We start from the raw sequence: 16,454 nt of genomic DNA on the forward strand, positions 1-16,454 counted from the left end.
TGTTGCTATTTAACCATCTCATCCTCTGCCACCCTCTTCTCCTTTTGCCTTCAATCTTTCCCAGCATCAGGGTCTTTTCCAATGAGTTGGCTCTTTGCATCAGGTGGCCAACTTATTGGAGCTTCAGCATCAGTCCTTCCAGTGAATATTCAGGGTTGATTTCCTTTAGGATTGACTTATTTGATCTTACAGTCTAAGGGGCTCTCAAGAGTCTTCTCCAGCACCACAGTTTGAAAGCATCAGTTCTTTGCTGCTCAGCCTTTTTTGTTCAGCTTTCACATCTGTACACGACTTCTGGAAACACCATCAGTTCAGTTCAGTCGCTCAGTCGTGTCCGACTCTCCGCGACCCCATGAATCACAGCACGCCAGGCCTCCCTGTCCATCACCAACTCCCAGAGTACACTCAAACTCATGTCCACAGAGTCGGTGATGCCATCCAGCCATCTCATTCTCCGTCGTCCCCTTCTCCTCCCGCCCCCAACCCTTCCCAGCATCAGAGTCTTTTCCAGTGAGTCAACTCGTCGCATGAGGTGGCCAAAGTATTGCAGTTTCAGCTTCAGCATCAGTCCCTCCAATGAACATCTAGGATTGATCTCCTTTAGAATGGACTGGTTGGACCTCCTTGCAGTATAAGGGACTCTCAAGAGTCTTCTCCAACACCACAGTTCAAAAGCATTGATTCTTCGGCGATCAGCCTTCTTCACAGTCCAACTCTCACAACCATACATGACCACGGGAAAAACCATTGCCTTGACTAGACGGACCTTGGTTGGCAAAGTAATGTCTCTGCTTTTTAATATACTATCAAGGTTGGTCATAACTTTCCTTCCAAGGAGCAAGCGTCTTTTAATTTCATGGCTGCAATCAGCATCTGCAGTGATTTTGGAGCCCAAAAAAACAAAGTCTGACACTGTTTCCACTGTTTTTCCATCTATTTCCCATGAAGTGATGGGACCAGATGCCATGATCTTCGTTTTCTGAATGTTGAGCTTCAAACCAACCTTTTCACTCTCCTCTTTCACTTTCATCAAGAGGCTTTTGAGTTCCTCTTCACTTTCTGCCTTAAGGGTAGTGTCATCTGCATATCTGAGGTTATTGATATTTCTCCCAGCAATCTTGATTCCAGCTTGTGCTTCTTCCAGCCCAGCATTCCTCATGATGTACTCTGCATATAAGTTAAATAAGCAAGGTGACAATATACAACCTTGACGTACACCTTTTCCTATTTGGAACCAGTCTGTTGTTCCATGTCCAGTTCTAACTGTTGCTTCCTGACCTGCATACAGTTTTCTCAAGAGGCAGGTCAGGTGGTCTGGGATTCCCATCTCTTTCAGAATGTTCTACAGTTTATTGTGATCCACACAGTCAAAGGCTTTGGCATAGTCAATGAAACACCATAGCTCTGATTATAGGAACCTTTGTTGGCAAAGTGATATCTCTGCTTTTTAATACACCGTCTAGGTTTGTCATAGCTTTTCTGCTAAGGAGCAATCACCTTTTAATTTCATGGCTGCAGTCCCTGTCTGCAGTGATTTTGGAGCCCAAGAAAATATATAAATTTAACCATAGTATCTATCAATAAAAGTATATTGTCATATCTTTAAAATTTCATTATCTACACAAGGCCTAAAATTTATTATGAAAAGAAAAACTATCAAGCATTTTTATTGAAGTTTGTGATCATAATGCTTATCTGAATAACCATGGGAGGATTTAAAGAACAGTTGATTTTCCAGAATCATAAAAAGCTCCAATCTTTGGCCACCTGGGTGAGAAGAGCTGACTCCTTGGAAAAGACGCTGATGCTGGGAAAGACTGGGGAGAGCAGGAGAAGGGGACGACAGAGGATGAGATGGTTGGATGGCATCACCAACTCAACGGATAAGAATCTGAGCAAATTCCTGGGAAATGGTGGAGGACAGGGAAGCCTGGTGTACTGCAGTCGGTGAAGTCACAAAGAGTCGGACACAGCTTAGCGACTGGACAACAGGAGTGCACTGGGTCTCTGCATTTGTGCCAGCCAGTGCCTTTTCAGCTCTGCTCTGATTGTCTTATGAAAGTATGGAGGTGGTAGACATGGTGATAGACATGTAGTCTGGGCCCCTTTTGCGCCCTTGTAGGACTCAGGGCAAATCCCACTGTTAATCCTTCATTATCCAGTCTCTGAAAATGAAAGTGTTAGTCGCTCAGTTGTGTCCAGATCTTTGCAACCCCATGGACTGTAGCCCGCCAGGCTTCTCTGTCCATGGGATTCTTGCAGCAAGAATACTGGAGTGGATTGCTATTTCCTCCTCCAGGGGAATCTTCCCAACCCAGGGATCGAACCCAGGTCTCCTGCATTGCAGGTGATTTCTTTACCTTCTAAGCCACCAGAGAAGCCCCGTCTGTTCTCTTTACCCACTAATATTTTGAATAAGATGAAATCACCTTAAAAGGATGCCAAGAGGTGAAAACAGCATATCCTAAAGGTGTAGCCAGGAGCCCGGGATAGTCTTCGGTAAAAAGGCAGGTTTGCTTTTGTGCTGGTAACTGGGGCGATCGTGGCTGGGGTGAGGCATTTGACCCTTTACGTGCAGGTATCCCTGGAGAGCTGCCGGAGGGCTTGGCTTCAGGACCCCACTCCATCCTCAGAGCTGCCGTCTGGGATGTGAAACCGGGTGTGTTCTCCCAGTGGAGCGGGCAGGCCCGTGGCTGGGGCGGGGCCTGTGTTCGGGGCGGGGCCTGTATTAGGGGCGGGGCCTGTGTTAGAGGCGGAGCCTTGTTAGGGGCGGGGCCTGTGTTAGGGGCGGGGCCCGGCCCTCTCTTCTGCTGGGGACTAACGCAGCTGCACCGTCACCGTCACACCTTGGGGATTCGAGGTTTTGCTTTTTTCCTCCTAAAGCAGGAATGCTTTAGCTCCAGATGTTGCTGGCTTTCAAATTTAACAGTAGACTTTCTTCTGTAAGAAAACAGGGAGAAAGAGAAAGGGGAGGGAGTGAGCAGGCAGTGGAGAGCGGATCGAGGCGGCATCCCCTCAGCTTACAGCCCAGCCCCGCTGCTGCCTCAGCCAGACCGCGTGGTGTCGGCCCTGCGCCTGGCAGCGCTGAGTCTGTGTGACCCGGCTTCTCCCGAGGGCCGGCCGACAAATCTCAGAACCTCTGGGAGCCTCCATCTTCTCTGTAAAAACTGGAGATTAAAAATTGTTGTTCAGTCGCTAAGTTGTGACTGACTCTTTGGCGACCCCATGGACTGTAGCCCTCCAGGCTCTTCCATCCATGGGATTCTCCAGGCAAGAATACTGAAGTGGGTTGCCATTTCTTCCTCCAGGGGATCTTACCGACCCAGGAATCCAACCTGGGTCTCCTACATTGCAAGCAGATCCTTTACCAACTGAGCCACCAGGGAAGCAAGAAGCATATCTGGGGGATTTGAGAAGAATTGTTTAATCCCTGCTTCAGGATTTAGAAAACTTGGGGTCCAGTATCTTTATCACTCTAGATAATCCTTTAAAAATGTTTTTTAAGAATATATTTATTTCAACTTAAAATTTTCATTTTAATAAATGGATGGCCCAAAGTAAGACTGGCTGATTAAGAACCAGATTTCTTGAAACCGTGGAGTTGACACAACAGAAGACTGCTGGTCTGGGAATGGGGGTTACCCCCCTTTGAAGCAGCTCTGTAGCTCTAGAGGAATCAGTTCCTGCCATAAAATAGGGATTAAATTAGCAATATTGTTTCTTTACAAAGGAAGCTGAAGAAAACGTATGCAGATGCTTTCCTAGTCTTATCTCATGGAAGCAGCAGGAATTGCCCCTGAAGTCCTTCAGTTAAAAGATGCTGCTCTCACCAGGAGCACAGCCGTGGTCCTTGTCATTGTTTAGAGGAGAGGGTGGAGGCAGGCGGAGGCTGTGTGGCTTGCGCAGTTGAGGAGGAGGCAGAAAAGATGCCTAGATCAGGGCTGACTGCGTGGCATGTATTCTGAAAGCTGTTGCCTGCTGCAGAATACCTGCCCTCCTCTTGTTTTTGGCACTTGGGAGACTCAGAACTGATGGTCCGCTTAACATTTCGTGAGAGTGTTGTGGTTCTCGGTGGAGGACAACAAACCCGCCAGCATTGCTCAGAGTCTGACGCTGAGCAGGAGGTGATGATAAATATCAGAGCTTAGCTGTCACCCAGCCAGGTTCTGAGACAGGCAGGTTGGGAAGCAGAGGCCATTCTCAGGCAGAGACAAGTCTGATGGGGACTTAATTGGAACCCGAGAAAATGGCAGGAGAAGCCCCGTGTGAACAGGCATCCTCCCCGGGGGAGTTTGGGTAGACCCGGCAGCACCCTTCTGCTGAGCAGAGAGACCCTCAGGGACCCCCCGTGTTGACAGCCTCCCATCCCCCCGAAGCAGTCTTCCTGCAGGAGAATATGGAAGGGAGCAGGACAGGTCTGAATGTGGTCAGGAGAGGGGTGGCTGGGGTGCTAATTCAAAGATACGCCCTTGTGTGTGTCTGCATCAGGTGATTTGTAGGCTGGGGACTGACTCTCCATCAGTAGACTGACTGTCCTTGCCCCAAAGAGGACCTCGAATAAAACTATCTGCTCACTTTTCGATTTTATTTCCAGAGAATTACTTGTTTTTACAGACATGGCCTTCAAAGTGGACCATATTGCAAAACAGGAGATTAAAAAAATTAAAATACAAACATCTGGAATTCAAAGCATTCCAAAAAAAAGAGGGAAAGACCTTGAAGCTAGCATATTAAAGATCCTTGAGCAGGACTCTTCCCTGTCATATGTTCTATCTTCTTTAACCACATGGAGCTGGAGATGAGACCGCCTGCCTTTCTACTCCTACTGTGCGCGCGCGCACACACGCACACACACACACACAGATACACACACACACACACACATGCGTGCACACATACACGCGCACACACATGCACACTCACACACATGCGCACACAGCACACACATACACATGCAAACACACACACGCACACACCCCTCCCACACTGCCCAAGGCTCTGGTACCTGCTTTTGCACCTGTCACTTCACTAAAGCAACCGATGAAAAAAACATGCCACTAAAATGTGCACTCTGATTGTAACGTTGGCCTTGAAAAGGTGTGGTGTCCAGTTGTGTTTTGAGGTGATACCCTGGCTCGTAGGTGAGGTTCCCTTCTTAGAGAGCAGTGAAGCAGTACCTGTGAGATGATGTTCAGAGGTGATGAAAGGCTTCCTCTCAGGTTTCCCTTCTTCCTTACCTCCCTCGTCCCTCCCAGAGCAAAGTTGTTAAGCTTGCTGCCTGCTCGGTCACCAGTAATTCTCTGAAGCTGGATTCCGGTTGCTTGTCTTCGTAAAAGAGAGACTCAGAAACAAGATGTTGCGGTCAGACCACTTGGACAGGATGGAAAAGAAAATGCTTGGTTTTTACTTTGGGACTCTTATCCGTCTCGAGGCGCTGCTGTCCAGCACCCAAAGCTTGGGGTTCTCTGTGGCACAGGCTTTCTATTGATAGTGAAATGTAGGACTTCCCTGGCTCAGTGGGAAAGGGTCCCCCTGCCAAGGACGCATGGGTTCAATCCCTGATCTGGGAAGATACCACATGCGGAGAAGCAACTAAGCCCACGCACCACACCTGCTGAGCCGGTGCCCAAGCGCCCGGGGCCAGGGCTGCTGAATCCCGCGCGCCCGAGAGCCTGGACTCTGAAATGAGAAGCCTCCACGGCGAGAAGCCCACATACTGCACCCGGAGAGTAGCCTCCACTTGCCGCAACTAGAGAAAAGCTTGTGCAGCCATGAAGACCCAGCACAGCCAAAAGTAAATAAATAAAATTGTAAAAGAAGAATGAAAAGTAGTATTAGCATAGCTCCCTCGGTGGCTTAACCTTGGAGAGTAGTATGTAGGTGGAGAGCCTGCCTCCACGGAGGGGTAGATGCCCTGTGCCAGGGCTTGGTGGAGCCCTCTCAGGGCAGCTGACTGTTGTCTGCAGACAGATGTGTTCCCGGTCCCCCAGAGGGACTAATAATGAGGAAACCACTGCAAACAGGAAGGGAAATGTACTCCTGAAATGCATGTGGAGTTTTGAGGGCTGAATTGGATGTGAACAAAAAAGAGATAAAACCCCAAACCACTAACCATGTCCCTTGCTGTCTGTTCCCTCCTAGTCTACATGAAGGAAGCATCTCAGTATTACTTTTTGTGAGAAAGTATTGAGTATTCCAAGTAAAAACAGTTGAGGGATTAACTGGGAACATTTTATTAAGTCAAGAGTGGAGCCATAATCAGCGTTACACAATTTCCCAAGCTGATTTTGTGTAACTATAATAGAATTTCATGGTAGTTTGTAGAATAAAGTTTTGTATAAGCTAGACTCACAGAATCCTAAGCCTTTGAAAGTAAAAAGTGAAAATGTTAGTTACCAAGTCATGGCCAACTCTTTGCAACCCCATGGACTGTAGCCCGCCAAGCTCCTTGTCCTTGGGATTTTCCAGGCAAGAATCCTGGAGTGGGTTGCCATTCCTTTCTCCAGGGGATCTTCCTGACCCAGGGATTGAACGCAGATCTCTTGCATTGCAGGCAAATTCTTTACCATCTCAGCCACCAGGGAAGCCCCCAAAACCATTTAAGCTGTTAGAGTTTTAAAAGAAGTATGTTATGTAGAGAACTTAATATAAAGTGAATTACAAAAGAGAACAGTTCTGGTGTTGAGAGTTGTACGTTATGAAACTGGTGACACAGCTTCATGCTGGGCTGTGCCGGTGATGCTGGCATTGATTCAGGATTTATCTGCCTCACTGGGAGAGCGTATGTTGGGGAGAAAGATACAGACCCCAAGTCAGAGGACCTCTCTGGGGCTCAGTTTCCTGTTCTGAAAAATGGAGGTGAAGTAGCTACAAATCACTGGGTTGGATGTGAGAATCAGATGAAATAACATAGAGAAAAGTATGATATATGACAGAACCGCTATTGTCTATCGTTATTATTTTTTAAAAATCATTTTACTTGTTTATTTCTGGGTCTTGATCACTGCTCGAGCTTTTCCCTGCTTGCTGTGCTCGGCTTAGGAGTTGTGGCTCCCAGGCTCTAAGCACAAGCCCAGGAATTATGGCTCATGGACTTAGTTGCTCTGGGGCATGTGGGGATCTTCCTGGATCAGGGATCAAACCCGTGTCTCCTGCATTGGCAGGCAGATTCTTTACCACTGAGCCACCAGGGAAGCCCCAAGTTTCTATTGTTTATTGGTGGGTTCCTATTTTATGTCAAGACTTCCCAAATGAACCACGTTTTGAAGGCTCTGACTACTCTCTTAACAATTCTTTATGACTATTCTTATGTATGTTTATATTATATATAATAAATACATAAATATTCATGGTAATATATTTAAATGTAAGAGGGGCCTCTGAGACGCTTTCATATCTGAAGCGCGATGCCCTAACAACCCTGACTAGCTCTGATGATTGTGTTTCCAAGGGTCCTGCTGTCTACACATTGCGTGGAGGAGTCGTGGATGAGGTGTGATGCTGGTGGGCAGCCCTTCATGCAGCATGACTGTTCCATGCTCAGCTCTGCTCAAAATAAACTCAGATGCTGAAGATGATGGGCTTCCCAAGTGGCGCTCATGGTGGAGAATCTACCTGCCAGTGTAGGAGACGAAGGAGACTCGGGTTCAGTCCCTGGGTCGGGACAATCCTCTGGAGGAAGGCATGACAACCCACTCCAGTATTCTTGCCTGGAGAATCCCCACAGACAGAGGAGTCTGGCGGGCCACAGTCTGTAGAGTCACACAGAGTCGGACATGACTGAAGCAACTTAGCGTGCCAAGACAATGCATTATTTAAAGAGGTGCCATAAAATTGCACATCAAGACCGCCGTATTTTCAAATCAGGCTATCCAGGAGTCTCCATGTGTAGATTTTGCTAGAAACAATGTTAGAGGAATGGGGAAAAGATTCTCTAGGGTCTCCATTGTCCTAATTCATGTCTCAGTGAAATCTCTCCACGGGGACATCACCGTATTTTCAGCAGCAAAATTGATTGTCCCTTTTTCCTCTTGTTAGTCCAGTTGGCATTGTGAATGTACCTTCACTTTATATTATTATCCTTTGTCACTTTGTCAAAGTGCAGTTTTATTATTCTGCCTCTTTCGCTATTTTAGAAAGTAGAAAAAAGAAGTTAAACCCCAGTGTGCTCAAAAGCTTCCTGTTAGAGTCATCACTGGGAAATTCTCTTTTTACTTAAAATGGCTGGGCATAGAAATAGGAATCTGATTATTCCAGTGACCTGGTTAGCTGGGTGGGGAGACAAGCCATCGATTTTTTTTTGGAGGATTTGAATGCAGTCTCTCTTATTAGTATTAAAACTAGACTGGGTCTTCCCTGGTGGTCCAATGGTTAAGAATTTGCCTGCCAATGCAGGGGACCAGGGGTTCAATCCCTGGTCGGGGAAGATTCCACGTGCCGTCTGTCCATGGGATTCTCCAGGCAAGAGAACTGGAGTGGGTTGCCATGTCCTTCTCCAGGGGATTTTCCTGACCCAGGGTTCGAACCCAGGTCTCCTGCACTGCAGGTAGATTCTTTACCAACTGGGTTATGAGGGAAGCCCAAGAGAAGTCAGTGCAATGAGAAGCCTACCCCACAACTCGAGAGTGGCCCCTGCTCACTGCAATAGAGAAAGCTGGCACTCGGCAACAGAGGCCCAGTACAGCCCCAAACACGTGAAGTTAGAAACCAGACGGAATGCCTTTTCATGATTGGGAAAGTGCTGGTGAGTTCATAGTGTGCTCACTCACTCACCAGGTGTTTATTGAGGCATTACTAAGCGCCCATCACTGCTGTCTTTGCTGAGGCTCCGGACTTGAGTTAATTACGCCAACGTGGTCTCTGCCCTCACAGAGGTTATTATGCCGACCATCAGTCCGCGAAGGAACACCGTGGGTTTAAGAGGTGTATGGGCAGGAGGAGCGAATACTTAACCCAGCGGTTTGTTTTCAAATGTAAACTCTTGATTTTAACTCCTGGATTCATCATTTCCTTCTTCACTGTAAAAAAGCCAGTGCTGAAAATGTTCTGTCTTTTAGAGCCTTTTTGGTCTATTGGGAATGCAAGTCTCTTGACATTTGTTTGATTGCATAATCCTACTTTTAAACGGAGTAAATATTTGGCTAGAAGCCAGAAGGAACCACTTTTCAAACTGGTTTAAAAAGGGAATTTAATTAGAATAATCTTCGTGTGACATACAGTCTCTGGAGTCGATAGAGTTTGCAACCGTGTAATAGTGATGTTGCTGGCAAAGTCTTTTGTTACCACATTGCTTGTGTAGATTTGAGTGGCCGTGCATCCGATTTTAACGTAATTCATATGTGTTTATAAACTCCGTTGGTCAGTGTGGAGGGGCTCTGCTCCCAGGTCTTGGTCCACACTGATTGGAGCGGACCATTCTGACTTGGTGTCTGCAGAAAGTCAGCTGTCTCCTGAGGCCATTGGCGTCCAAGCTTTCTCCTTATTTTCTGGAACTTTTGCATAAATGCTGCGTGGCAGTTTTTGGTTTTAAATAAAGCAAATAAGAAGCGGACACAGTTGCTTTCATCCTGCTGCTAGAGTTTCAGCAGCTGCAGAAGTCTCTGTGATGCTGAGGATGGGCGGGGACAGTCCAGGCCTCTGTGTTTGAGAGCAGACGGGTGATCTCCGGGATGCCCCGCAGAAGAAGCAGGCTGTGGACACGAGAGGACGTGGTGTCAGTCCCTGCTTTCCGACCTGTGATCAGGTGGCCTTACCTTTGGGGTAAAGGGATGACATTTGCTTTGACACCCATATAGTGTTAAGAAGGTCAAAGAATGTATGGATTTGAAAATTCTTTGTAAGTAAAATCTATGCTGGGAGATAAGTGGTTTCCCTGCCTTTCTTGTGTTACAAATTGGAATGTGTGTGTGCGTGCATGTTAAGTCGCTTCAGTTGTGTCTGACTCTCTGTGACCCCAGGGACTGCAGCCTGCCAGGCTCTACTGTCCGTGGGATTCTTGGGGCCAGGACACTGGAGTGGGTTGCCAAGCCCTCCAGCAGGGGATTTTCCCGACCCAGGGATCGAACCCGGGTCTCTTACATCTCCTGCATTGGTAGGCAGGTTCTTTATCACTAGCACCACCTGGGAAGCCCCACAAATTGGAATAACAGCAGTCTGTTCCCTGGAACACAGCATCATATGGAAGCTTCGGAGAAGCTTCGTTCCTCTCCAGGACGCCTCATCCTCAGGTTGGGGGTGCTCAGAGTGCCGTCCTCAGCTTGCCTCCCTCTGCTACCGGCGCCGTGAATCGTTGCTTTTGAGCCCTGAATCTGCCTGTCTTTCGGTAAAGGAGATCTCCTGCCTCACACTCCCTCTAGTCTATTCCACTGTACGTGATGTGTTTCATGGATCTGGAAGCACGGGCCTGTATCTGAATGACTGCGCACTACGCAATCCTGGAGTAACTTCTTTACATTATTTTAATGCTTTGGAATAAGAGCGAATCTTGGCTCACTTTACAATGAGAATTTTTTTAAGCATGGTTCTTAGCACGTGGGAACAGTTTTAGAGTTGACAGTATGTTCTAGACACACGGAAGGATTTAAACAGAAGTACTGATCGCTGGGGTGGTTGATAAATTAATCAATTATTTATGCTAAATCTAGTCTACTCAAGAACCAGCTTGTGAGCTCTGAGGTACAAACAACAAAATCCAACCCTTCAGATAAGGAAAGAACTGTCAGTTCTGCGCGGCACCAGTAGGTGGCACTGATGGTCACCAGAGGTCCAGCACCAAGTCCTGGAACCTGGTTCCTGCCTCTGTGCTTAGATTTGAGTTATTTTATGAAGACTGATAATGCTGTGATATCTGACAAGTGCAGAAGCTGTGAGCCTGTTGCTAGTGAGGAGGGGAACACGATGATGACAAATGAAATTCAGGTGGTGATTTTTTATAAAGCAAGTGGTGAGAATACACTGTTGCGTGTGTCCGTGCGGGTAGCGCAGTTGAAGGAACATGTCTAAGGAACAAAGAATAACTCCTGCACTGTGATGAAGGCGCCGTGTCCAAGCAGTCGACAGTCATTGGCGGGTGCTGGGGACATGCTTGACAATGTGGAGCACATCCTGTAATGCGTGACTTGGAAGAGCAGTGTCAGACGTGTGTGGAGTGAAGTGAAAGTCGCTCAGTCGCGTCCGACTCTGTGACCCCGCAGACTGTAGCCCGCCAGGCTCCTCTGTCCATGGGATTCTCCAGGCAAGAATCCTGGAGTGGGTGGCCATGCCCTCCTCCAGGGGATCTTCCCGACCCAGGAATCAAACTGGGGTCTCCTGCAGTGCAGGCAGATTCTTTACCAGCTCAGCCACCCCGGAATTAGCCTGACGCATATTCAGGAAACAAATGCAGGCTTGTTGAGGAGCTGATCATTGTGGAGGTGCTGCCGATGAAACCCTGGTCCAAAGCTCTGCGTGTGACAAAGGCCTGAGTCCCTCCGAAAGCCACGGGTGGAGGGTCGGGGCTGCGGGACTGTCCACAGCAGCTGTGGAGCTAACAAGGGAGCGCGGTTAGCTGCCGCCTCTTTTTCAGCGTAGAAGAAACCGATCCTTTTTGCAAAATGATGCCCCACAGATCTCATATCACTGAAGGAAGGGAGAATGAACCTGTTTTTAAGGTTCACACTCCCTTTAGTGGAAATGCATTCAAAGACCGCAAGCCTGAGCCCTTCAAAGCCATCTCAGGCTTCTGAACAGACCGACTTCCCCAAAGCCTGCTGGGCGCCTTCTCATCCGTTCATCAGGAGAGGGACTGGTTATTGTCCTGTTGTGCTCTAGGTACAGGGAGCTGCATCCTTCTGTTAACATAATATCCTTTTTAATATTATACCCTTAGAATATCAACATAAGAGAAAAAGAGACAAAATGTAGCAGGTAGCGGTTGTGAAACCTATAGGATTCATTCATTTGCCAAGTAATAGGCATAAGGGGCTTCCCAGGTAGCAATAGTGGTAAAGAACCCACTGCCAATAGGTAGCCAATGCCAGTTATCACCCGCGTTATTTTGGAGATAATTATTCACACGGGTACTGAACGGCTCCGGCAGCTGGGAAGTGCAGTGTCACTGGTAGCCACATGCCAGCTGTGGTGGGAAAGGGGCGGGATTGAAGTGGCCCTGCGGGTTTGTCTTATGGCATAGAAGTGACCCTAAGTCCCCCTGTGCTCCGCACTGAGTCTTAGCACCAATGCTGACCTCTGGCTAAAACATTTGCAGGCAATTTCTGACCTATGCCAGGACCCAGGAAGGAGTCCTCAGGCACAAGGCCCAGAAGTGGCAGTCCCCTGGGTTGAGGGTGACTATCTCGGCCAAACAGGTCACGTGGTTGCAGGCTGGCCACGGCCCGGACTCTGCACTCGGGCCAGGGAGCAGGCGACAGGGCCATAACTGACCTGGTCTTAGGAGGTGCCCGGGGTGCTATGCCAACTCAGCCGCATAACCCAGGGGCTTGGCATGGGGCCCACAGGGGTGGCCCTGGGGATCCCCGCAGAGGAACTGGGAACCTTATGGGCAGGAGCCGGCTCCTGGGAAACCCACGTGGAGTGGCAGAAGCCCAGATTCTGAGCTGGGGCGTGGGGGAAGCAGGGACCCTGGGAGGCAGTGGGTGCCAGGGAGAGGGGTCAGGGCTCCAGGCACCAAGGGCTCCAGGTGTGTCCCCAGCCCCAGATGGGGAGAGAGGCGAATGCAGTTTGGTGGTCACGACTAAGCTGTTTCTCTGGTCTGACCTAAAGCACAGGGTGTGGCAGATCAGGGACTGAGGGGGAAAGAATTGAGGTTAAGGAGTAGTGCTGAGGTCTTACAGTAACCCCGGGGTCCTGGGGCCAGCTGGGAGCAAGACATGCGCAAACCACCAGCCCGCAGCTTCTGAGCAGTAACTCACTGCTAACCCTGCTGAGTGCAGACGCCGGGGTTTCCTATGGAGTTTCATGGAGTCAGGAGCTCACCTGTTGCTGGGAAATGCATGGGTCCAGCGGTGGGGGTGGGTGCAGTGTTTGGGAACACTGACGCAAGGGAAGCATTAGCAGATGATCTTCTGAAATTGCACTGCAGCTCTAAATGGCATAAAAATGTGTTTCGTTTATTTTTAGCTGTCCTCCAGCTCCTCAAGAAATATTCACCAAATGTTGGCAGATTCTGTCAGTCGTTTAAAGGAATTCGGATTTCACCAGGTAAAAGACTCCCCTTCCATCTCAGGGGCGAAGTGCAGAGCCAGTTCCACTGATGTTTCACAAATTGATTTATTAGCCTCATGCAGGCATGAAATTAAGCAGCAGGATGTGAACTCTTGAGAAGCTCGTGAACACAGCTGTTCATCTTTGCCTGCTGATCCGGACTGGGAGAGTCTTGAGTATCGCGGAAAGAGCAGGTGCCAGGGCGTATCAGCTGGACCCCTCCCTGAAGACCTAACACAGTCAGAGCGGGCAGTGGCCAGCGCTGGGGAGACTGATTTCAGAGATAAAGGAAGAATGAAACTTGGCCAAATGGGGATTCAGATCAGGTTCCCCAGCGTCCACACCCTCTCGAACCTGTCCCTTTGCGCCGAGTGACCTCTTGTGTCACTGTGTCCACAGTGCTCACGGGACCTCCAGGCGCTCAACTGTCTGGGTCTGTGTAGAAGGGGGTCTCCTGGCCCCCTCGTATTGCTGTCTTGGTCCCAGAGATGCTCTCAGGATAACTGAGGCAGAGACTGGGAACCTTGTAGGGCTTGACCCACGGAAGATCGGAAAAAGTGGAGTAAGAGATGAGGCTGTGAAAAGAAGGATCTACTGGCCACAGTAGGGTGGTGGGGATGGAGGCTGCGGTGAGGGTGGCCCGGCCCGGTTCCTATGGACAGTGTGGCCCAGGCCCGTTCTCCTCTGCAGGGCCGAGCGTGACCCACAAGCACGCACATCATAGACTTGAGTCACGGGGACCCTTGGAGCTGCGGGCCTGATGTGCAGCTATTGCTGTAATAGGTGCCTCTTTCCAAAAACAGCAGCCATGGTCGCTAAAGGAACTTTCCAGGGACACTGCTCTGACTATGATGTCATTTTACACGTGGGCAGATGGGGAAGAAAGGTCAGAAGGTCTGCCCTGTTCGTTCAGACCCCTGTGTTGAGGTCCTTCTGAGTGCCGGCCTCTGCTGAACAAAACAGCTTGCATCCTGCCCTCGGAAAGCGGCTGTTTCTGATGAGGAGGCAAATGATAAACCAACGTGTGAAGTCTGGCCCTAGGAGCTCTGGAGGAAAATAACTGCAGGATAAGGGAGCTGAGGACAGGGCGGAGAAGGCAGCTCTGCGCACTGGGTATTGAAGCAGAGGCCTGGAGACTGAGGCTGGAGCCATGGGGCTGGCTGGGGAAGCCCATTCCAGGCAGAGGGGACCGCACGTAGGAGGGCACGGAGGCCAGAGCTGTTGGACACGGTGGAGGAGTCAGTGGTGGAGGAAAGACAGAGAAATGGGTGGATGAGCTGGAATGAGGGGCCAGGGAGGGAGCCGGTGGGACTGCCTGCATCAGCCTGCGATGAGCAGCTTTGTGTTGGGGACCTTTGACAGCCCCCCTGCCCATCTCCAGCTCCACGCCGTGGCCCCTGGACGTCTGGACCAGTGTCCAGCCTCAGCCCCACTGCCCCTCCACTTCCCGGCCTTCATCCTGGACTTGTGGGCTTCGGCAGACAGACAGGTTCCCTGTCTTCAGCGGACAGACATTTCCACTTCTAAAGAGGAAATGATGCTTTTCTAAACAGAGAAAGTAAAGATCAACTTGTAAAGACTTTTCTAAAAGTAAACTTTCTGGAGGAATCCTTAGGGAAACTCAGGACGAGTTCTCGAGTGTTCTAGCTGGGTTGAATAAACACAGCGACCAAGGCCAGGTCTCACCCGCTGTAACTCTGTGAAACTCACTAATTCTGTCTCCTTCCTCCCTGTGCCCATATGCACTGACGCTGTGGATGACAAAGGAGTGCGACTTACTAAACACAGCGCTCTCAGACACTGGGGTATCCCCCAACAACTGAGCACTGCCCGAGTTATTATTTACTTAATATATTTCCTGAAGGAGACCCACTTTGCAGACTTCTTGCTTTCCCTAAGCAACAGTATGCATGATACCATAGTTTAGTATTGTAGTTATATTTTTTCCAGTTATTTAAAATCATTTTTAAAAAGGCAGATGGTAGACAAACAAAGCTCCACTTGGAAGTTTTTCCTGTTTGAACTTAGAAATTGCGACCGGCACTTGGGATTGATTTCAGGCTTGCCAACAGCTTCGTTAAGGCAATGGCAAACTTTAATAGTCATTCCAAACACCAAAATCTCTTTGTTTTTTGTAATATTGACTAAAGAAAGGGGCTTAGCTCTAGGCAGGAAAGGAGGGTAATAATACAAAAGTGAAAACAAGCAAACCACAGAAGTTTCGATACATCTGAGATGAAGTGCAGTTTCTGAATTATCACCATCTCCTGTGTTAACCGAGATTTAATGGTGATTGAAACCAGTTTCATAGAGTGTATCTGACTTATGGTGAAATCATTTAACCACAAGAGAGTCTATTTTTCTATAGGAAAACACAAAAGAGAAAAGCCATCATTTTTGTGGTGCAGAGCAGAGCACGGCCAGCCCTCCCTGACGCTCAGCTTCTTTCATGACTCAGCCGACAGGCTGTTTCTTGCTGCGTGCACCGAGTTGCAAATTCAGTTTTCTCATGAGCACTCAGAAGGCTGTCCTCAAATAAACAAAGGGATTTTTAAGTGATTTGGTGTGTTAGATTTCTCTCTGGTTAAAAACAAATTCCCTTGAATGTACTTAATGCTTCAGAATGGTAAACATCAAAATGGTTGATGGTGAACTTAATATTATGTAAATTTACCAAAATTTTTAAAATGTTATGGTGGTAGTTTTATAGGTACTTTACCACAGGAAGTAATATTGTAGGTCCACTACTCTTCAAAAAATGTCCTTTCCAAGTAAGGCTCATGTTTCTTATTTTATATTTTTCCTTCTCTAAAAGGATGCTTTTAAAAGATATTGTTGTGTATTTTTTAAAATTTTCTTTATTGAAGTACAGTTGATACGTAGTATTGTGTTAGTTTCAGGAGTATAGCACAGTGATCCAGCTAGATTTTTCTGATTATATTCCATTATATGTTATTGTAAGATCTTGAGTATGATTCTCTGTGCTTCACAGTAAGCCCTTGTTGTTTATCTGTTGTATATAGCAGTTTGATCCTAACTTACTCCTCCCTCCTTCCTTCTCCCCTTTGGTAACTAAATATGCTTTATGTGTTTGTGAGCCTGTTTCTGTTATGTAGATTTTTTTGTATTATTTTTTCGATTCCACATATACATGATATCCTACAATAGTTGTCTTGTTCTGTTGTACTTACTCAGTAAGTGAAGTGCGTGAATAATCTCTAGGTCCGCCCATGTTGCTGCAAGTGTTTCTTTCC

The 16,454-nt window shown here is 48.1% G+C and overlaps 1 protein-coding gene across 4 annotated transcripts in view; it reads left to right on the top strand.

The window, feature by feature from the left end:
* Window positions 1–16,454, top strand: part of SH2D4A (SH2 domain containing 4A) — a 64,481-nt gene that overhangs the window by 21,958 nt on the left and 26,069 nt on the right. For 3 of the 4 annotated variants that reach the window (XM_055416710.2, XM_055416709.2, XM_055416708.2), the window contains one exon: window positions 13,117–13,197. The exons of the other annotated variant lie outside the window; for it this stretch is intronic. In XM_055416710.2, coding sequence (XP_055272685.2) covers window positions 13,117–13,197 — 81 coding nt within the window. The remainder of the gene's footprint in view (window positions 1–13,116; window positions 13,198–16,454) is intronic. 4 annotated transcript variants of the gene reach the window in all.

The sequence above is a fragment of the Moschus berezovskii genome, chromosome 26, assembly GCF_049115385.1.
Source record: "Moschus berezovskii isolate FMDL1 chromosome 26, NW_MosBer_1.0, whole genome shotgun sequence".
Taxonomy (NCBI): domain Eukaryota; kingdom Metazoa; phylum Chordata; class Mammalia; order Artiodactyla; family Moschidae; genus Moschus; species Moschus berezovskii.